The sequence below is a fragment of the Pollicipes pollicipes genome, unplaced genomic scaffold (genome assembly GCF_011947565.3).
Source record: "Pollicipes pollicipes isolate AB1234 unplaced genomic scaffold, Ppol_2.1 Scaffold_6686;HRSCAF=7923_pilon_pilon_pilon, whole genome shotgun sequence".
In the NCBI taxonomy this organism is placed as follows: Eukaryota; Metazoa; Arthropoda; class Thecostraca; order Pollicipedomorpha; family Pollicipedidae; genus Pollicipes; species Pollicipes pollicipes.
Window position 1 is genome coordinate 40,413,001 of NW_023596921.1, and position 21,902 is coordinate 40,434,902.

General features: G+C 60.1%; 2 protein-coding genes across 2 annotated transcripts in view; one reads left to right on the plus strand and one right to left on the minus strand.

Annotated features, from left to right (window-relative positions):
* Nucleotides 1–9,058: 9,058 nt before the first annotated feature.
* On the minus strand, nucleotides 9,059–17,272 carry LOC119108319 (ephrin-A5b). The gene is made up of 6 exons (XM_037231895.1): nucleotides 17,187–17,272; nucleotides 16,485–16,626; nucleotides 12,523–12,691; nucleotides 11,239–11,355; nucleotides 10,534–10,722; nucleotides 9,059–10,262 (listed from the first exon to the last, which is right to left on the minus strand). Exons 1-6 carry the CDS (start codon nucleotides 17,270–17,272, stop codon nucleotides 10,108–10,110), a joined length of 858 nt encoding a protein of 285 aa, XP_037087790.1. The 3' UTR covers nucleotides 9,059–10,107.
* Nucleotides 17,273–20,861: 3,589 nt separating this feature from the next.
* The window catches only part of LOC119108320 (ephrin-B2), a 9,224-nt gene continuing 8,183 nt past the window's right edge, over nucleotides 20,862–21,902 (plus strand). Inside the window, exon 1 of the mRNA XM_037231896.1 lies at nucleotides 20,862–20,917. Within this exon, the coding sequence (XP_037087791.1) occupies nucleotides 20,862–20,917 (56 nt within the window). The remainder of the gene's footprint in view (nucleotides 20,918–21,902) is intronic.

Genomic DNA, 21,902 nt, shown 5'->3' on the forward strand with positions numbered 1-21,902 from the left:
GCGGGGTTGACATGATGCAGTATCATTATCCAGGCCGCCTTCAAGCTCACATGAATAAATGGATTTGTGCAGCTCGTGAAGTGATATAGTACCTGTTTCATGTTTCGGCGTTGTCCAGCGTGGCGTTTGTGGCTGATGCATTTCAAGTTATTCACTAGTCTTACCAGAATCGTTACCTATGCATGCTCCTGAACATAACATTGATTAGCAAATTTGACATTATAGGAGCAGGGTTAGTGCTGATAGCTCAAGTCGCACCGCGAGCTTCACCGGCGCATGACTCGAGCTGCGTGGTGCCAATCGGCCAGGTGGACGGTGTCCTCACTTCGCAAGGCAAGCATCCAGAATGCAGACCCTCCGATGCGTCAATGACTCAGCTAACGACATACTGATGTGACGTGACGTGACGGCTGCCAGACTGACGTGACGGGTGCCAGACTGACATGGCGGCTGATAGACTGGCGTAACGGCTAACAGACTGCCACGGCGGCTGCCAGACTGCCGTGACGGCTGACAGACTGCCGTGACGGCTGATAGACTGACGTGACGGCTGACAGACTGGTGTTACGGCTGCTATACTGGCGTGCCGGCTGCCAGACTTACGTGACGGCTGACAGACTGACATGGCGGCTGATGGACTGACGTGACGGCTGACAGACTGACGTGACGTGCCGTCTGACAGACTAGCGTTACGGCTGCTATACTGACGTGACGACAGACAGACTGACGTGAAGGCTGACGGACTGGGCTGATGGCTGGCGGAATAACATGACGGCTTACCGTCTTGAGAAACTGTACGTACCAATGGCACAGACTGGCCGACGGAATTAGTGCAGTTTGGTCGACTTGGAAGGGAAGCTAGTGGTCACTGACATATGAACGGACGGGCGGGCTGGCGGGAGGGCGGCGGCGCGCGAGCGAGGTCGCTCGAGTGGTTTCGAGTGGCTGATGACTATGAGCTCAGACTAAACGCTAAACTCGCTTGTTGCTTGTACCCTGAATCCTGGGAAGCGTCACTTTATTTCCAGCGTTAAGCACCGAGCCTCGCGTTCTTTTGGGCGGCCGTGTTCCCGCAGGACCTTTTCCGCACCACACGATACTCCTGTGCGGCTGCACCCCGCCATGTACTCAGCTGCCATATCTTGTCCTTTCTGGTCAGTCCCCAACTGACCGCCGCGCAGGCATCCGTCCAATCAGAGTTCGAAATATATGGATCCCGCATTACGGCTGGAACCCAGCGCCCTGGAAACCAGGTCGCCCGTCTCATCGCCTCGATTCCTGTAGCGGCTTGTACTGTGTGGCATGGACACCCCATCGCAGGCAGAAACCACAGATCGCTAGCAGGACTCGCCACAAGCTTTGGCACTATGGAACAAAGCATAGCAGTCCCGCGTGCGTTGAAACATTCAAAACTCGGCCAGCGGCGTCCGTCACCGGCCGGGACGGACGAGGCGGGCTCCGCGGCTGCCTCGCCTCGCCCCGGCCCAACTCGCCTCCCGCCTCGACCCGAGCCGAGTCGTCCGGACGCGTCAGTTCGAATGCCGCCCGTCAGGCTCGGAGTGGCTGTGACGGGCGGCCGGCGCACATCTGGCGCCGCCATTCAGAGTAGCCGGATTTGCACAGCAGCGCGGCCGGCGCGGACAGCCGACTAGCGGTCTCCGGAATTGGCGACGGGGCGACTGTTGCGGCCGGATTCGGAGCAGCGGGCACTGGTGGCCGACGGACGGCTTGTCCGGCGCGTCCCCGCGCGGCCACAGGCAGCGGTGAGCAGTCGCGGACAGTCCAGCGCAGGCGCGGGCCTTCTCGCCTGGAGTTCAAATGACGTCGTTCCATCAGTCGGGATAAATTTGCTAATACAGAGCTGTGCACAGCTAGCGAACACCGGCAAATACGTCGGCTGAAATTCCATAAATCCGTGCTAAACAAGGTGCTGCGATGTGCCTTGCTTGGCTCTGATGTGCCTCTATCACCGTCTGTGATCGCTCCTCAACGAAAGCCTTCTTCTGGCGGATCAATCATCCCCGAGAGAGAGTTGAATGAAGATATAGAACTATGACAAATCCGAAAGGCGTGATTAGATCCAACGAAGTGTACCACTCGTCAGCACTGAACAAACAACCGGCGTGTTCTCATTCTGTTCTTGATTATTTCTGATTTCCTCCGATGCGCCGTCGAGTTCTGCTCTTGATTATTTCTGACTTCTTCCGAAGCGTCGCCAACACGGCGTTCGCACCTAGTTCGTAGCGCCATCTGTTTCCGCAACGAATCATGTCCCAGGGGCGTCAGGCGCGGGGCGGACGTTCGACGCCACCGTGATTGTCGCAATAATCAGAAGCTAGGGCGCGTTTCTGCTGCGTTCGGTCACGGTCAGCCGTTCCGGCCGATGACGTCACTGAGTGCCATCGCCGCCGTCTGCTATGCGACCGCCAGGTCCACGCGGAGATCAATCACGGGCAGCTGTTTTGAGTCGATGACGTCTCCTAGGGATTTTCAGTCGTGTAGGGCATTGGTAGAAAATCATATCAGTCACTACACTAGACCAATCTGGTTGAATCCTGCACCGCGCAACGCAGTGAACGAACATCGAGTTGCCATGGACCGCACATCAGGGGTTATTGTGACTCGCAACTTACGGCAGGCTCGTTTCTGTTTCGTTTTGTGCGCCAGAAGCGACGCCGGTCCATATATAGCTCGTTCTAGTCACAGTGGGCAACGCTTTAAGCGTCCATATCTGGGTCACCAGAGGTGGCGCCTAAGATAGAGGACTGGCCTACCGAAATATGTAACTAAGTTTAAAAATGCAACTACAAGTAAAGATGTATCTGAGTACCAACAGTTTTCGGGTGTGGTGTCATGATCCGTTTGCCGTCAATGTTTTTGCCAGCATTTTGATCTTAACTTAACAGCTTTTCTGCAAAACTCAGGTAAAAACCATAATGACATGGCAGCAAAGGGATAAACTACTCGTTAGTGTTATATTACTAGAAGTGTGCAACTTGTATACCACTTTAAATAGCATACTGCTCAAAACGGCAACACTTCTAGAGTCCACTACAACGTGGCCTCACTCCGGATCGTGCGGTTGTGGCGAGCTGAGCTGGATAAAATGTTGTAAAAGTGACATTATTTCTGTTGCTCTATGTTTAGTGACGCCGTGAATATGCTTTAAAAGCATAAGGTCCTCTGTTCTACGACTACCATGATTTGGAAAGCTTTCAGACAATCCCAATGCCTTGAATAAGGTTCATGGTCAGCTTACATACCTGGCCAGAGTAACGCCAAATTTTTGTTTTCTGAGCAACGCTCCTGCGCCTCCCCCCAAGCGGAGTACGGTATCTGCTTTATACGGAACACGGTTGGCGATCTGATGTTCTGCAAGGTGCGACTCATGTCGCATACGTCGGAGCCGTTCGCCTACCTGTGCTGCATCGATGCGGGAGCAGGGCAACAGGCAAGACATGCATTATATCTTAATAAATTGTGAATTTTCTCTTAAAGTTGTTGATCGTAGTTGATGCAGTTGCTCTGGATGTTGACGACCAAAGTGAGGCCTCCAAATGGTCTGGCAGTGGTCTGAAACCTCGCAAACCACTCCTCTGATTTGCTCCGAACATTCCAATCGTCTTCATTTCACAATGGGTATAGCTGCCGTGCTCATGTGTTCTCTCGGACAAAACGACGCATTTACATGCAGAGCCGACACAAACAGATATCCGCCATTGAACAGATGACTGGTTTGGAATTCCGCATTTTCACTCTCCTCGCAGGTGAAGTGTGCCAGTTACCTGCGCAGTGAAACATCAGTTATCCGAAATGCGTCCGGGTTTTTGAACTCATTTTTCATCTGGACTCATGCCGCATGATTCGCAGGTAATAAGTGTCTCAGACTCTGATTCAGGCTTCTTAATTTTCAGATAAGGTGAGGTCGAAACCGTCTCGGATTCGGAGACGCATGAAAAATGGGCATCGTTTGCGGCTCCTACTGCACCTCCTCTTCCACCGGCACATTATGACGCTGCAACTCATGCAAAGTGCATCCTTTTGCCTGTTGGTACTGGGAATGAGTAGCTCGAGCAGAAGATGACACCATACATACATCATGTGGACAAGCGCCAACGTCCAGAATCACGGGAGTCGACCTTAACTTCACATGGCTCGCTCCTCCCTTGTCTGCCGCGCCGCCACAGCACTCGGCAAACACCAGTACGCACAGATCCCCATAGGGGGCAGGGCAAGCGGCTGGACACTACTTCCTCCTCATGCTGCTGCTTCATCTGCCTTGTTTTCTAGCGCGTATCCTAGACGCCACAAACGAGTGGTGGACTAAGCCGCCATGCTGGCCGGTCCTGCCAGCCAGCCTCTTGTGAGGCCAGCAGCTGTGCCGGTTCTTGCGTGACTGGTGGCCTGGCCTCGAGCTGACTGGCGGGCCCGGTGGCCCCAGCGGCCGGTCCCAACGGGCGCTGCCCAGCCCCAGCACGCCAGAGCCGTATGGGCTGTGGTGGTACAGGCTGGCCGCTGTACTGGCTCTAGTGAGGTCAGACACTGTCCTGGAGCTGTGAGGACCGACCGTCGCGCTGTGTTGGGCAGCAGACGTGGGTCGGTACCACGTGGGACTGGTAACCGCGCTGGATCCAGTGACGCTGCCTGCTGGGCCGGCTCAGGGGCTTCGCTATATTGCGGTGACCCTGATGAGAGGCAGGCCGCTGGACCAGCTCCGGACCAGCTCGGTCTGGTAAGACCAGCCGCCCCCCTGACTTGGGCGGGACCGACCACTGCGCTGGCTTGGGCGGGACCGGCCGCTGTGCTGGCTTGGGCGGGACCGACCACTGCGCTGGCTTGGGTGGGACCGGCCGCTGTGCTGGCTCGGGCGGGACCGACCACTGCGCTGGCTTGGGCGGGACCGGCCGCTGCGCTGGCTCCGGTGCGATCGATCGCTGTGCTGGTTCGTGCGGGACCGGCCGCTGCGCTGGCTCGGGTGCGATCGATCGCTGTGCTGGTTCGGGCGGGACCGGCCGCTGTACTGGCTTGGGCGGGACCGGCCGCTGTGCTGGCTCGGGCGGGACCGATCGCTGTGCTGGCTCGGGTCAGGTCTGCTCTGATCGTGCCTTGAGGCCGGTCCTGTCTAGTGTTACCAAAAGGTCTGCCGACTTAGGCACGATACAAACCACGAACTGAAACGTAAACAGCATAACGATATTATTAACACCAAATCAATTTTTACATTGCAGACCACGTTTCAACAGCTAGCATTGGTCTGCACCATCAATGCAAAGTTGACAGCGACTGAAAGCTGGCTGCGTTTTGGTGTCGGCTTTCTTGTGGTGCGTCGGCATACCGTAAGTTAAATTCAACACCCGAAAGGTAAGCTTGTCATCTTTGGGCGCGTTGACAGCCTCCAATCGTTATCTGACTAAAACCACAGGTTTTAAAGAATCTGTGTCCTTATATGGGGTTTGGTAGTACTAAGTTGGTGCTACCAATCGCCATGTAAGGACACGATTTGGTTTTGGTACCAACCTTATGCATATATATATATATATATATATATATATATATATATATATATATATATACGGAACTACGTAAAATCTCATGAAGGGTGAGTGCAGCCTAAAGAATTTCTCTGAAAACGCAATGTAACGTGCTGTCAGGGCACATGGACTTCATTGCATGGCGTAAAACAATATGGCACGTTCTCCCTATCGATGTCGTGCAATGTATCACGCCTGCAGAAAATGTTTCAGGTGCGATCGAATGCTATGCTCAGAATACCTCTTTGAATAATTCCCGACCGCTTGATCGAACATGGGCACATGACACGCGTTCTGTAGGGTGGACGGGCGATATGTTTGTGCAGGGACGCCGGCTATGAAATATAGCCCCGCTTATAAGGCCAATCGCTGTCTCATAAACAAAACGGATGTGCCGACCTGCGATATCAGCTGAGCACTGCCAGGGGTCGCCGAGGCTGTCACACGTGTCCGGGTCAGGCAAGCAGCGCCGTGCCCTCAACCTGGGAGGACAGAGGGATCTGGCGTTGTCGTGCAAATGGCCTTCACGCGGTTGAGTCCGTGTGGTTTCTAAGTGGCTAGGTGACACTCCTTATGAATTTCGAGTTCCCGGAGTACGAACATGGTCAGTCGGGGAATAGTAGGCTGGAAGTCACTGTCACAAGCTATGGAACAGGAGGAAGCAGGGCCGGAGGAATTGGGGTGCCAAAAAATAAGAATGGTTCAAAGACTTACCATGCAATTGTAATCCCAGTGGGGCAAGTCAGCAAGATATGTTTCGTCCTTAGCTTATCGAGGGCCTTTGCACCCTTGTGTGAATACCTTTCTGCCTTTGTGTTGAGGCCTTTACACCTCTGTACCACTTTCCCTTCTCTTTCGTCATTGCATTCATTTTCAATGACCGAAATATTTGGTTTAAAACTATTCGCATCATCATGGGTCTCTCCAGTTCTGACACAAAGCACAGTCAAGGCCGGTTCAGCTTCTTCGATGACATGTGTACGGCCAGAGTAAGGATGTACGGGGGCGAGAAGTCGGGACGCTGTCGATTCCAGCGCTGCAAATATGCATTTTTGCTGCAATTGCTTTGCAGGCTGGCTGTCTGGCTAGTCATTATTCTCCGGTAATCTTACCTAACGCGGGATTACCAACGATTCCAGCGTAATATTACGAACCCTTAGCATGTTCATGCGCGAACAAAAGCCACATCGTTACAAGCGCTAAACCGCATGGGTATCACTGCAAGCGATGTCGGCTTATGTGTGCTGAAAAATGGCAGTTCGAACCGGTCTACAAATGCAGAGTTGTGCGCTGTGCGCTTCACTTTTGCGTTATCCTTTCATTCGCACATCCTTGGACGTGCTTAATTTTACGGCCAAAATTCCACGCTCACCCGCCTTGTCTCCATATATTTCCAAATATAATTGTGGATGAGAGGGTTTGCATTTTCTGGAGATACGTTATCAAAAGTGCACTGTTTCAGAGAAGCTTGGTATTTGCCAACAGTACCAATTATACCATGCTTTGCGGTCAGTAAACTTCTCTACATACAAGCAAAAACGTCAAGCTATACAGCAATGCAACTTGCCACGTTTAAATCTGATTAGCGCCCTGTCGTGGAGGTGTCCAAAGTTTGCATGTTGCGTTTGCAGTCCACACCCACCCATTCTGATGCTATGTCGTGACGGCTGTTCAGTTGACTTCTCCGACGACACTGCTTTTTCAGCGCGGGACGCAAAGCTCACGGAGTAAGCCCCGCTCCAGTGTTCCTGAAACATTGTGCATGCAGGTCATCGTGGGGCGAGGTCACTCCAAGGTCAGGCCACTCCCGGGTCTTGACACTCCAGGGTCAGACAGCTCACAGGTCTTGTCACTCCACCGTAACGTCTCTCCGGTACCCATACGCTCCGGGGTCAGTACCCTCCGGGCCCAGGTCTCGCTAAAGTCAGGCCACCCCCAGTTCAGACCTCTCCCGTGTCGGGGGCCGGCGGCTCACAGCCAGAATCGCCGGCATCCGCGCGGCACGGACGTGACGCGCCGGTCGCGCGGCCCCCTCCAGCGCCGGCGACGGGTACAACACCGTCACCGCATGACGCCCGCCCGACTCACCGCTCCTCTCCACTCTCCGGCGGCCGAGGCCGCAGCGACTCGGCCGCCGCGCCACAGGCGACGGTGACTCGAGTCTTTTGCCAGCCCGTCTTGCGGCAGCGAGGAATGTCTTCACTTTCCATCGACGGTATGCGGGCACGATTTTTGTGGCGTGGAGGCCGCGCTCTCGGGCGCGGCCGGACCGCGTACCCCTTTGCGCCATGTTCGTCGCTCGAAACGGTTGGGCTCATAGCTTTGCTCTCTGCAAAGCTGACAGGCGAACAGCGTGTAATTTTTGTCGGCTCTCTGCAGCTCAGTTGGCCGCGTCAAACCAGACGGATGCTGGCTGGACCTCACTGCGCTGGAGCCGCGTCCATCGAGCGCGGCCTGAATCTCAGGCTCACCACAACGAGTCTGCGCGCAGAGACCCTAAAGCGCGAGGAATCAAGACATTTTAGTGGGCTCGAGGCCGTGTGAGCTTGTGAGGAAATATGCACCTGCCGAAGATTTCGAATCCGCGGATGATGCTCGCGTGCCGTCACGTGCCCGAAGAATCGTGAGATCGAGGCCGGGATCGGGCCGGAGTTTTCTCGGTGATTTCACCAAGGGCAAGCGGAACAGATATGTCAGCTGATGAACACGAGGTGTCGACGCCGGCCAACGGCGCGAAATCGGGCTGGCGCGGTCGATGAAGAAGCGGAGCCGGCTGCAGAGCTGATTAGGCCACCGAGAAGCCACGTGAGCCCAGCCTGCCCGGTCCTCATCACACTTGCACCGTAGTCCAAATCTACGCCGTCATGGTGTGCAGACGACACTTAAATGCAACGGACTCAATGACATTTGAAGTGCCGCAGAAAGTTCGTAGTTAAATGGACTCGGCAAAGTCAGCTGCAGTGACATTTACGTACCAAATCACAATGTGAACGCTAGTCTGGAACAGGCTCGCATGGCGCGCACTAGAAGCCTCCAACTTAACAGCAGACAGCAGAGGTCGAATTGACGAATTACCTATCAACCTGCGGTTTCGAGAGGCGGTTCTGGCCAGAGGAAGGTGGTCTCAGGAGGCTCGATACGATCTGCACGCCGCGACCAGGCGGGCGGCGTATGCCGATCTTGGGCGCGCCGCCCCCCGCCGCCACGCAAACGGTACGCGGCGCTTTGGCGGCACGTGAGGCGGACAGCTCGTGAGCGGGCCGTGGGAGCGGGCGTGCCGTTTGAATGATGAGATCCGGCGGCGGGGTGACAGCCCCTGTGTCCGGACACGCCGTGGGCGGTAAGGGAGGAGGGCGAGGGGAAAATGCGTTGGTCGGCTGTTGTCATGCCCATAACAAGATTCCAATGACCGCATGATCGTAGTTTTATGTGAGACGGCCATCAGTTAGGACCAGCTACACAACATCGCGCCCTGTGTCGCACGTCCATGCTCGCTAGTTCTCATCACGTGCTGTGTAAACGCAAGGTGCATATCATGGCGAGCATTTATTATTTATGTACAAAATAGATATAAAAGCACTGCGAAATCGTCCAAGTAAGAGCATAGTATACGGTCGCGTTCCACCAAATCCAGTCAACGCAATGACGTCATCGAGCACCCCCGCTCGGTAGCAGTCAGCTGTTCGCGACTAAAATCAGCGCACATGAACTTAAATACACATGCGCGTCGGGCTCGACAAAGCCAGGTGTAACAAGAACAATGTCATATGGCACGTAACATTTTGATAATCAAACGTAAGTTCGCATTTGGCCATGCATTAGGATGGCTGGTACTTCCAGAGCAGTCTGCGGCTCCGAATAAACCATCAGGAACGTGTCGTCAACCACACGGAGAGAGACGATCATGGTCATGGCGTGCCACCACGGGAGGAGGCCGTCGACAGGGCCCCAACTTCCCTGCACCGAGCGTCCGCGAACCGGGGGATAGCTGCGCAGGCGGATGGGAATACATGGGGCGAAAACAGCCTCCACAGCCACGGCAGGCCCATGTCGCCGCGACAATGCTGATACGTCTGGTGCACGTTCGTAATCTCGCCCTTATGGCGTACTGGCAGGAATTTCGGTCTCCCTTATAAGGGAAGATAGGAGTTGTCGTTATAGGCATTTGCCCCCGCGGTGTGCATGTCAACCAGGAGCTCAAGGAACTACCATCGATTGTTTAATGTACGTCTCATAAAAGATCTGATAGCTCGAAGTGAAAGCAATCAGGACACAGACTGCCAATGTAAAATAATGAAATGCGATGCTACACTCCTATGACTTATGTACAGGTTTTACACAAGGTTGGCCCGCCACAGCAGGGCTATCACATTGATCAGCGTCACAAACAGATATGACCGGTAAAATATCTTCCATCACATTGTAAAGCTTCTCCCGGCGTCTCCACAGCGACAGCAGCGCCACGACGCGCGGCGCACACGCATCGCAGCTTGTTTTTTCGCTCACAGATGGCACAATCACGAGCCCACGCACTCTGCTGTACACACATTTACACGAGCTATTGTCCTGCGGCAGCTCACCGCGTGATGAACCTCAGTAATAGGAAGCTGGCTATACTGTAGCCCAGCGAGGCGTACGAGTCTCTATGTCTCACGACGCGCGAGGCTCGGGAAGTGAGTCCTTGGTTTTTCGCAATATCGTCGTTCGGATGTTTCTTCTTGCCCTTTTCATCTGGAAGACAAACACAAAATCAGTTCGTAGTGGATGCTGACACCCAATACGCCACACATCTCACGCAAGTACTTACCGCACGCCCTTGCGGTGAGATAGTTCTACAGTTCGCAATCATGTGCGCAATTTTCGAAAGACCCGAACTGTCGCAAAGTCCCGTCACAAACTGATCTACCTCTTCGTCAAAACGTAAAAGACACCACACCATACAGTGGGAGGCTCTTTTCACACGAACTTCCCCAACCTCCGCGCCTGCGCCAAAGGCACGCACCTGTTTTCTCGGTGGCCGCCTTAACGTTGATGGAGGGCACATGCAGGTCGTGTAGGTCGTAGAGGTCCTTGTACGACTGGCGCGTGCTGGGGCGCGCCGAGCTGGCGGGCGTGGTGGGCGCCGGCATCCAGTCGGGCGAGGCGGTGGCCGGCGGCGCCTCGGGCGCCGGCGCGTTCCCGGGCAGCAGCGCTGAGGGCGGACGGCGGTCGTCAGTCGGCGGCGCCCACGGCTCGTCGCCTGGCGCCGGCGGGGGCCGCGGCGGCCCTCCAGGCCCACGCACAGCCAGCGCGCTGTCACAGCGTGTCATGGGATGACGGCCGGGACGTCCGCACCTTTGCAGCGGCCCTCCCACGACCGCGGCCGGACAGCGGCCGCGTGACATCAGGCTGCGGCCGGTCCCCGCGCGGGCGTAGGGGTAAGGGCTTGCCGATTCTATCGGCGCGTCGCCGCGTGCCGCCCGGCTCCGGCGCGTCCCTTGCATGCGGGCTCGCCCAACCACTTTGGGCTGGAGCCGGTTGGCGTCAGCAGACGCCGGTAAATATGGTTCTGTGCCGGTTTACCGCGCGCCGCGCATCACGAAAGAAGAAAAAGCGACCGCCAGCCCGCCCTTGGGTAAGTGGCTTGTTTGCTTTGCAATCACGAACGGTGGAAGTGAGCGGCCGGCATTTTTCGCCGAATGCGCCGAGGGCGCAGTAAGCTGCTTACGTGTGTCGACGCGGTTGCTGCCGGTGCCGTTGCAGCAAACCTTGAAGACGACCTTCATGTTGTGCGTCGAGCAGCGACCGCCGATCCTCCGCAGCATGTCCCCGCGTGCAGAGGTCGCTGAAACGGCACAGCGAGGTCAGACGGGTCACGTCGAGCACTGGGACAGCTCACGACGAACAGTGCGAGTGAGCCTGCCGCCTCCGTGAAAACACGCCGTGGAATGATGCTCTTTCCCAGAACGTGATGTAACGGGGTTTTGCCATGGGTCAGAAGTCCAGCTGCTACCTGAGTTGACGGTATAAGCCAGACAATCTCACCCCACCGACTCCCGGAGACACAGGTGGGTACGGCCGCCTGTGACATGCACCCCTGACGTTCTGTGACACCCGCCAGCACGACCCGCGCGGACACGCCCGGTGAAGGCCCGCCCTGGGCGTCCGGTGGCGGCGCTCCGTCAGGGGGGTCCGCCGGGTCTGAGAGCAGACGGTCAGCTCCCGATCGGCGCGCGTGGCACCGCATCCCAACAGTGGGCCCATTTGAATACAATGGCCCGAACTGGCGGCGAACGCGCCACCAGCGGACGTTAACGGCTGCCGAGCGCAGCGCACACACGCGGACATGCAGGCGCGGCGGAAAAACAGGCGGACGCGGCGCTGGTCCGATCCCGTCCCGGCCATTACGGCGGCCGACCGCATACAAAGAGGCGGACCCGCGGCGACGGAGGACAGGCGCGAATGCAGGACACGTGGCGGCAATCGAGGCAGCGACTGCCGCGCGCGCGGGGACCGGCAGCCGAAGGAACGCGCAAGCCGACCGGACGGACAGGAACACAAAGTAGACAGGCATGTGAGCACGAGTCGCAGTGGGACGACGTCGCGAGAATGCGGGAGAGAGCGGCGACAGAGCACGGGGGCGACGGCGGCGGCAGAGTACAAGGCACGAAACTGGTCGGCGGGTGACACACGACGACGGCACACGAGTTTAAGGCCTCTGTGCAGCAGAAGCGACGACACCAGGCCCCGCCGGCCGACCCGTGCAGGAGAGCATTCTCGTCGGCATGCAAGGCTCATAGTTACCCTCCGCTCCGACCAGGTCAGCTTGAAAAGAGACGGGTACGGTCGTAACTCCGCGCTGGTAATGCGTTTCTGGCGAATCGTATCGTTACGCGGCGCCAGCGACCGAGAGGCGGCAGCGGCTCGGTTCGCCATGCTCTGCGCTGCGTGAGCGGCGCGCTACGGCATGTTACGCCGCAACGACACGCGACAGCGCGTCGCGCTCACTTACAGATGAAGAAGTAGTCCTGGCCGGGCCGGAACTCCAGGCCGCCCGGCTGCGGCGTGAACGACCGGAACGTGATGGTGAAGAACATCAACTTGTACGGCTTGTCGCAGACGGCGATGATGCGCGGGTTGGGATCCGTGATGCGACACGTGTCGTACTCCTCCTTGGAGACCTGAAACGGCGGAGACGGGGATCAACGCGAGCTCGGAGGCGGGGGAAAACGGCCGACAGCAGTAGCAGCAGCATCGCCGCCCACCAGTAGCGGAGGGGCGTTCACCTTCGTGTTGACATGCTGACAATCCGCCTGCAAAATTCTATGGCCATATCTAGTGGCCGAGGCCGCGGCGACTATGCAGACGCGGACAGGCACACATCGGCGAACAAAGGGTCTCGTGACACACAGCGCCCCAGCAGCTACCAGATAAAGCGGCTTAAGTGTCACGGCAGGCCGCTCCGAGTTCCTGGTGGTTCTTGGCCGACTCCGCGGCACCGCGGGCCGGTGCCTCCGCGGCGCGCTCGGTTCCGGCGCCGGGCACGCGGGCGCCGCTCCTAATGAGCCGACGCCAAGCAGGTCAGCCGGCCGCCGGCGGCGACGTCTGATGGCGCCGCGGCAATCGCGCCGCAGGCCGCTGCATTACCCTCTTTTTATGCCGCCGTTAGAGCGGACTGAACGACGCTGGCGATCAGCACGCCGGTGTTACCGGAACGCACGGGTCGGGCGCAAGGATTGAGGGTGGCGCGTCGAGTAGGCAGCGGTGCTGCTCGAAGCGCCATCACCGCCTCGCCACCGCCTCGCCACCGCCTGGCGAGACCTCGCCACCACCGCCATCGGACGTCTGCCGATCGCGACGAAACGTCGGCAGCGACGCAGCAGCTGCAGACGCAGAGTGATATGCACGACCGACGGCCAACAGCGGCCTGAGCGCCGTGCACTGGGCTATCGGCGGACTGGGGCTCGGTGGCGACCGGAGAGACGCCTGGCGGTGCCGGACGGCGTGGGTTTGCGCTCAGGTTCGTGATGCCGTCCGCATTGAGCTGGCTCGTGAAAGTGCGGAGAAACAGACCAGGCGCCGGCCACGCAGCGCGGCACGCGCGCTGAGACAGCGGGGCGAATGGAGCGAAGGGAAGCGGGAAGGATGCGCACGTCAGTCGGAGCGGCCAGATTCGCGCCGTGCTCGGCGATTACGACCTATTCAGGCGCACCTGCAGCTGACAACATCAGACGGGCGGGAGAAAACGCATTGTGTGCCGACCGAGCGTGAAGATCTCGTCATCGGAGGCGCATGGCGCTCGGTATCAGTCCGAATGGAAAGTCTGGGCGGCCCACCGGCTGTCGGTGATGATCCGCGCAGCGCGGTTCGCCGGTCGCCGAGCGGCAGGCACGGCGGAGAGGAGCCGGGGAGGGGCAGGAGTTACCGGGTAGGAAGACGGGGGTGGGGTGGAGGTCGCCGAGGGGGTGGGGTGGAGGCCGTTCAGAGGGATAAGCGAAGGTCGGCGCCACAGATCGTCAGGTACCGAGAAGTAAGGGCGGATTGCGATCCCTTGGTAGGATGAGCAGAGTATTGCAGGATGGAGGCGGTGATATGGCGATCTTCTCCGACAGAGAAGGATGCAGGTTGGGCCAGGGATCACCGGGCAGAGGGGAGCGGAGGTCGGAGGGGGGGGGGGGGGGGGAGAGCGGCTCCAGCCGCCACTTACCGTCTCGCTTACGGCCGGGCCGCATGCAACGGCGATTTAAACGTGACGCAGGCCGATCGGGAATACAGCCTCCTAAAGCCTAATGCCCGGTCTCGGCCGGAGAGCTGACGGAGACGACGGGGGTAGCACTGCGCTGGGCAACCGTGGAACATCTACAGCCGGCAGGGCTCGGGCTCCTGACAGCCAGGCGCGGTGAGGAACATAACGCTTCGTCGACACTCAGGTGCGCAGGCCGGTCTGCGTACCGGCATACCCGTCCTCTCTCTCTCTCTCTCTCTCTCTCTCTCTCTCTCTCTCTCTTCTTCTCTCTCTCTCTCTTCTATCTCTCGCTATCTCTCTCTCTCGCTCTCTCTATCTTCTCTCTCTATCTTTTCTCTTATTCTTCTCTCTCTCTTTCTCTCCGCCTTACACACACGTAGGGTAAGGTACGTGGCCAGCCGAGGTCCGGGCAGGAGCTCGTCCCGCGCCGCCGGCGGCGACACCGACGGTCGCAGACCATTCGTCATGATGCCGATCTGCCAGCGTCATGGCCGCTGCAGCGTCCGGCCAGCGGACGCGGAGTCCCGGCGTCCCGGGCCTTATGCAGCGCCGACAGCCGGCCGGTGACAGACCATTCATCTCGGAGCGGCCGCGGCCAGCACCGGCCGGCGCGGACTCCGTGGTCGCGCCCCGGGCCCTTCCGGCGCCGCGCTTACGCTCGATCCACCAATTACGGCTCATCCCGCCGGGCTGGAGCTTACGAGGACGCCCTTTTTCGCGTAATAACACCGGCCTGGCCGGCCATTTCGGGTGGCGGTGCATTCCGACGGGTGCGTCGGCTGGCGGCGGACCCCCGCCCGTCGGGCCTGGACGCGCCGTAGCGCCAGGCCGGGTGCTGGTACGCGGAAGCCCGGCTGTAGCTTCGGTGCTGCTGGGGACTCGGCTGCAGCACTGCTAGAGCTTTAAAACGAGTCACAGACGGCGATCTGTAGATTACGTCCGTGGCGTAAACAACCCAAGCATTCTTGATTTCTGGGAAAGATTGGCTTGTCTTAACTCATCAACACAACAATCCATGCCTTCTAAAGACCAGTTTGTGGTCCGAAAATGAAAACATCTTTGGTTTACGCCATTCTTTTTGTCAGCTATCGCGCGGAATGCCAATCGCATTTTCAAACCAGAGCTATCGGGAATTAGTTCCCTGGGATGCACTGATGTCATGCCTTTAACTTTTGATATTCGAAGCCGAAGTCTATTCCGCAATGTCTGTCACACTGGGCGGCCATTACCGCGGACACTGGGCTCGTCTTGTCGTTGGGGCTTTATGACGCACTCAGCTGCTGAGACTCTGTGGCGTGGGACATTGGGCCCGCGTATTTTTCAGCTTGAGTTCAATAATTTGGCTGGCCTTGAAGGGCTGTGCGCGGACGGAGACGTCACCACCACCAAACCAGTCCTCTGAGGGAGCAAACATAATCCAGTGTCGGCGTACAAGCGGTGTCCGCTTCTTTCTGTCCGATCTCCGGGAGATGTCGGCCTGTCGCGAGAGACGGGGACCGAGCTGAGCGTGGGAGTAGCGGCCTCGGCTAATTCACGCGCCAGGTCCCGTGTAGGCGCGGCATGCCGATGAACGGTGCTGACAACTATGCGGTCTGTCAGCACCGGACCCCGCTCCATTCGCAGTCAGTGGTGCAGCGAGGCCGAAACCCAGTAAGCGCCGGATGTCCTGCTGCTTGCGTTCTGTGTTGGACGGCGGCGCGACAAGCGAAGCATGACACAAGGATTGAGCAACACAGGCTGTGACCACGAATGGCGTTGTTCCAACCACGGACTTCGGGATTTGTCCTCGGGCGTCGCAGTCGGCGGGGCAGCCATTTTTGTTTGGTGTCCAGCGACAGCAGAGACATTTTTCCTGCGCATCAAGCTCCCTTTGCTTCATTGCAACACGGTCACGAATTCTAGACGCTATCCTGTAGCGATGGATGACGCCCGTTACGCGGCTGATCCAGTCCATCCGACTACCGTAACGACTAACAGCCGGCTGCACATGATTTACGTGTGAGTCCTGCAACAAATCGCCTCAATAAATCATCGGAAAGACACCGAATAGACCTGCAATTAGTGGGCCGCCCTTTAACATCATTAGATGGGGACATCGTTAGCCGGTGCCGGTGCCGGCTTCAGCGCCGGGCAAACGCGCGTGCATCGCGTTGCCCGCGGGGAGACCACACTGGAGCGCCGTCTGATTCCACCCCGCAGCGCGGCTGGTGCGTCCAATCTGCACTCACGTTGTAGATGATGTATTTCTCGGTGTCTTCCTCTTTGGTCCACTCATTGTAGACCGGGCAGATGATGGTCACTTGATCGTACTCGAACAAGTTGTTGCCCTTGTTCACGTCGATGATGTGATCTGTATTACTGATTTGGAATCTGCGAAAGAGAAGGCGCCTGGTAAGTTCCGGGTACCAGATCATTTCCATTCCCTACGACCCGGTTCCCAGCGACCACACTCTACAAGTTTGGACACCACGTTGACGTCACGCGACCGCGAACACGTAGTTCGGTAGCATGCACTGTCCGTCACTGCGCCGCGGGTGAGCGAGGCGTGGCCGCCAGCGTCCTCCGGGCTGGCGCCACGCCGGGTGGAGCCCGCACCGAGGCGTCGACGGCGGGCACACGCACCCGGGGCCCGACTGCCTAACCCGGCGCGCCGGCGGGGCGGCGTGACGCATCCACCCCGCGAGCTGGCATCGGTGACGTGGCCGTGCGAGGACGGGCGGGATAAGGAGGCTGGTGACGCAGGGCTGGGGCTCTGGCGGCGCCGCCGGTGACGGGACCACCAGGTGGTGACGTGTGCGTCGGAGCGCGCCGGATGTCCGGTGTGAGGGCGCGCGCGTCCCCTACCCCCGGCAAACACGGCCCACTCCCGAGCCGGGAACACGGGCGGCCTGTGCCCTCCGGCAAACAAACACACATACACACACACATACCGCGGTTGGCGCTCAGGTAAACTGGGCAGACCACACACCGCAGCGACGCAGACGCCGGGCAGCGTCACATCCGGCGCGCTGGCCATGAAGGATTGCGGCGGACGTCGTCAGCGCGGCGCCGGACTCGGCGACCGGGCGAAAACGTCCCCGGATCTGACGTGCCTGAGCGACGAGATGCGCCATCAAGTCCGCTACGTTTGAGAGGGCGTCCGCGGGCCTGGTGAACGGCCTGGTAATCCGGAGCGCCCGGCCCGAGCTCAGGGTCGGTCCGGTCTGACCCGTCGAGTCGACAGATGGGGTGCAGCGAGCCGGAGGCGGCCCCGAGGTCGCCTCAGCTAGGGCGACAGCCGGCCGTCACAGGCGCTCATTAAAATACGACGGGCGTCGCTGCAAAAATAGGGGATTCTACGCATAATCCCTACAGCGAGCGCAGTGCAGAGGGTGAAGAGGATGAGGCGTTCTTATTCCGGGCATGAATCGTTCGCCTTTGTCCAGCTGCACTGGCAGGGAACTGGCCGAGCCGACTGGGAGCACAACTTCGGCGACCGGGTCTGCCGCTCAGGCTAGACTGAACCCCGAGCCTTAGGCGACCGGATCTGCCGCTCAGGATAGACTGGACCCCGAGCCTTAGAGCGATGGAGCCCGGGCAGGGTAGCTGTTGGAATGCCGGGAGGATTTCCGGCCGGGTTCGTGTGCGCAGCCCCGTTCGTTCAAGTCTCTCCCCTGACGCCAGACCGTATTTGACAAATCAGAGCTGTATGGGCGACGGCAAACACGTCGGGTGCGAGGACAAACAGTGGTGGCCCGAAGAAAGAGCCCTGGTAAAACCACTCGGAAACGGCGCGGCTCCTGCCGACGAGCGGCGCCCATCAGGGTGGCCACTTCATGACGTGCCACCACCCACTCGAACCGGCGGGGCCACCCACTGCGAGAAAGCATAAGGCACGAGTGGTTCGTCCGAGGCACGTTGTAACCTGTGTTCAAAGGAGGAGACGAGGTCACTCCGGGAGGAGACGCGGCACGATGCAGCGGCAACAATGCGATGGGCGTTGACGCCGGTGCTATGTCATGGCTAATAACCGGGCCGTTCACTTTCTACTTCAGGCCAACAGAGCGCTCTCTGACGGCGGCACCGAAATATGACCGGGGATCGAAAGGCGGCTCTGCAGACCACCTGCATTTCGTTGGATGCCAAGTCAGGCGTGTTTGCGGTGCGCCGCCTGTAGCGATTGTGCGTCATTGCTCACGGCGCTCAGCTTCTTTGTTTCCAGTCGCTTCTGTGGCGCACGGTGAGAAACGGGGCGGAGCCTCCTCGGACCTAGCTCCAGAGCTGTGGACCGGCTCGACCGGTCCACGGCTGACGACTGTGGCCCGGCACGGTTAGCCACTCGCGACCGCAAAATAATACTACGACACGGCTCGGACACCGCGGCGAAAGCATGACACCAACCATAAATCATTCGCGACCGGGAGCAAACATACGGCCGATGATAAGCGGACGGTTTTGTCCTCGAACGAACAGTCCATCTTCTGCCAAAAACATCCTCGATAAAATAGTAGGTCACGAGGATCAGGCCGTGAGTTATAAAGGCAGACGTACAGGCTGGACCACGACGTTTGTGCTGGAGCCGGAATTCCATCACAAAAACTCCACCGCGCTACAGCCCACGTAACAGCGATCCAGCCTGTAGCTGCTCACTCTTCCAGGAGCGGACCGCGGTCCTGGAGCGTCGGGCGCTGAGCCTGTCCGAGGAGCCCCATCCATCAGTGGCGCCGGGCCGGCCGCCCGCCGCGCCCGGCCTCGCCGATCGTATCACCCTGCCGCAGGCCACGCCGCCCGTATAGGGACCGCGCCGGCCGCGGCGCGCCGGCGCCGACCGCGGCCCACTTGCCGCACCCGGTGTTACCCGCGCCGCGCGCGCTGCTGCGGGCCTGCGCGTCGCGCAACTACACGCCGCCGACAAGATGAGCCGGGCCGACAAGGCAGCGCCGCTCGTAGAGCGCGCTCAAACGGGCGTAAGCGACGGCTCGACCGGCCGAGATCTGAGGCGCCGCCGGGCGGCGCGCGGGCGGCGCGGCCGGTCGGTCGCCGCGCGGGCGGCTGCGCGTCAGCTCGCGTTAGCGGCCCGGCCGGTCGCGGCGCGTGAGGTGGCGGCCGCGGCGTCCAGAAGTCGTCAGCTGAGCGGCGCGCGCGGCGGCAGGCCGTTTTTACCGGCGCCGCCGTCGAAATAATTGGCCCCCCGACCTCCGCCCGGGCTTCCGCCGCACGGCTGTCGTCGCCGCGCCGAGGACGAGGGCAGCGCCGGCACGGGCGCCGGCAGACCCGCCCGCCGCCTCTCAGATATGCCGGCCCAGATGCCGATGAAAAACGGCTCGGCCGCGGGCCGTTTTTGCGGCCCGCCGGCCGGCCGGCCGGCGCCGACTCCGCGCCCGCCGCTGCTGCAACCCAACACCGCAGAGTAAATATCAATTTTCGATGAATTGATGGCGGACTGAATGAGGCGTTTGTATGCTGGCCGCGCGGCGCGCTCGCCGCTCCGCCGCGTGAGGAGCGGGGCTAGGAGTTCCGCGCGCCTCGCGCACTGACTGAGGCGGCCGAGCGCGGTCAGCCGTGCTGACCCCTGTTCCGGCGTGACGCCGCCGTCAGGTGCGATCGTGCCGCCTCGACCGATATGCTTCGCCAGAACCGCTTCGCTCCATGTCGCCCGCGGCGCGGTACCGTTTCTCCATAAAGCAGGGTCGCGACGGCGACCCCTCGTCACGACGCCTGACACCACGTCCGCCCGACGCGTTTGGTCGCATCCCGCTGGAGGGCGCGTCGCAGCCCGCGCGCGCCGAGAACGGCGAGCCGTCGCAGCGCCGCGGCGTCGCCCACCGGCGGGTCGCTGAGCAGAGCCGGCGGTCGTGAAGAGCGGTGGCGGCCGGTCGCGGGTCGCCGCCGGCCGTCGCCGCCTCGCCGGACGGCGCGACCGACCGACAACCATTAGTGGTGTACGGCGTGGGCGCCGGCAGCGGCCGCGCCGACCCTTCGAGGCCAGCTGGCCACGCCGTACGGGCCGTGCAGGGTGCCGCGAGGACGCTGGGAGCGGAGATCACCCGCAGCCATGCAAATCAGCGGAGGTGTGGGAACGACAATAGACGTATAATTTCGGGCGAATGATCGACCGCGTCGGATCGTTTAGTTAATGGCTGGTGCCGAGGCGGCTGGGTGGTGACCGCGCGGCGCCGGCGGTGGCGAGCAAGGCTGCTGCGGCGCCGCCGGCGGCTCCGGCGCCGTACATTCCTGCAGCGGCGGCGCGGGCGGCAGCGGCGGCGGCAGCGGCCACAATTGGTGGCATTCGGCCGGTATTTTCTCCCAGAGCGCGGACCGCAGCGCTGCAGTTGCCAGCCACAACCGTCTGCAGCGTCAGGTTCATGGGAACAGACGGCCACACGCTGCACACCACATACTGCGCCCGGAGGCTTTGGCCCCGCAGAGGAGCGCCTGAGGCGGCACCGAGCCCACATGGCGTGCTGGTGCTGAAATCCCTGCCAGCCGGCAGCAGACCGCTCGGGACGCCGGGCCTCCTAAGGACGGCCGGCGTCGGAATCTGGAAGCACTCTGTTCGTCTCATTTGTTTTCCGAACTGTTTTTAGCACCTGGCCTGGTAAGAAGGTCAACACCAGCTGGCCGGGATGTGCGCTGGGAGCCAGGGCCAGATATCAGTATTGTCGCCGTCGGCAGCGCGGAGGTCAGTGGACGGCACTGAACAAAAACACGGCCTTTCCGTGAATTGGACTTCTGCCGGCTGAGGAGGAGCAGGGCCTCTCCGTGTGCTGGCTCTCTGCCGACTGATAGGAGGGGCAGGGCCTCTCCATGCGCTGGCTGTCTACCGGCTGAAGCTACACGGCGCCGATCGGAGCGGCATGTCGAGCCCCGCTCAAACTGCAGTCACACGTGACTCGGCGACGCCAGGCGTGTCGGCCATACCTCACCGTCGTGCCCCATCGCCGCACTCTCCGGCCGGCGTCCACCGGCGCTCATGTCCGACCATTATATCACGGCCGGATAATGGCGCGAGATGGACGGCACCGGGTCATTAGCATGGAGATCTCGGCGGCTGCGGCCGGCGGCGACGCGCTTTTTCAGCAGCGGCCGGGCTGGCCCATTTTTTGCCGAGGCCAAATACCGTTACGGTGTTTACCCAGCAAGACAAGTCGCGGACCACTCGGCACGCCATTAGCGCGGCGCGTGCGCTGAGACAGACTCGGGTCGAGTCGAGTCGAGTCGAGAGAGTCGCGTCGAGACGCCGACGACCCGGAGGCACCGGCGCTCGGCGCGCCCCGCACACGGACGCGCTGATAACGAGACTGGCGCAAAAAGCCACACGCCATTTACACGCGAAAACACTTCGCGTAAACGGCGGGTTTCCGCCCAGCAGCTGACTGCGCGCTTCGACTAATCACCAGGCGGCGGTGGCGGCGGGACCATTTAGCGGCGGGGGCCATCTTGCGAGCCGGGCGGCCGGGCGGCGGCGGCGGCGGCGGCGGCGGCGCGGGCCTCCCCAGCCACCGGCCGCGGCCCGGGCGACGCCATCCATCAGCGACGGCCGATGGCGGCCGGGCGTGCTGGCCGACCGTGGCCCGGCACGCCGCACAATGTACCGCCGCGTATAATATTAACCCGCGGGTCAGACGGGCGTCGTTGATCATCCCGCGCCGGCCGACGAGGTCGTG

Excerpts from the sequence above, each read along its gene's own strand:
- LOC119108319 (XM_037231895.1), bottom strand. The coding sequence starts at position 17,272 with ATGGCCAGCGCGCCGGATGTGACGCTGCCCGGCGTCTGCGTCGCTGCG. Across the intron at positions 12,692-16,484 it reads AGAAATACATCATCTACAAC|GTCTCCAAGGAGGAGTACGA; the intron begins GTGAGTGCAGAT and ends CCGCCGTTTCAG. Across the intron at positions 10,723-11,238 it reads CAGCAACCGCGTCGACACAC|CGCTGCTGCCCGGGAACGCG; the intron begins GTAAGCAGCTTA and ends GTCCGCCCTCAG.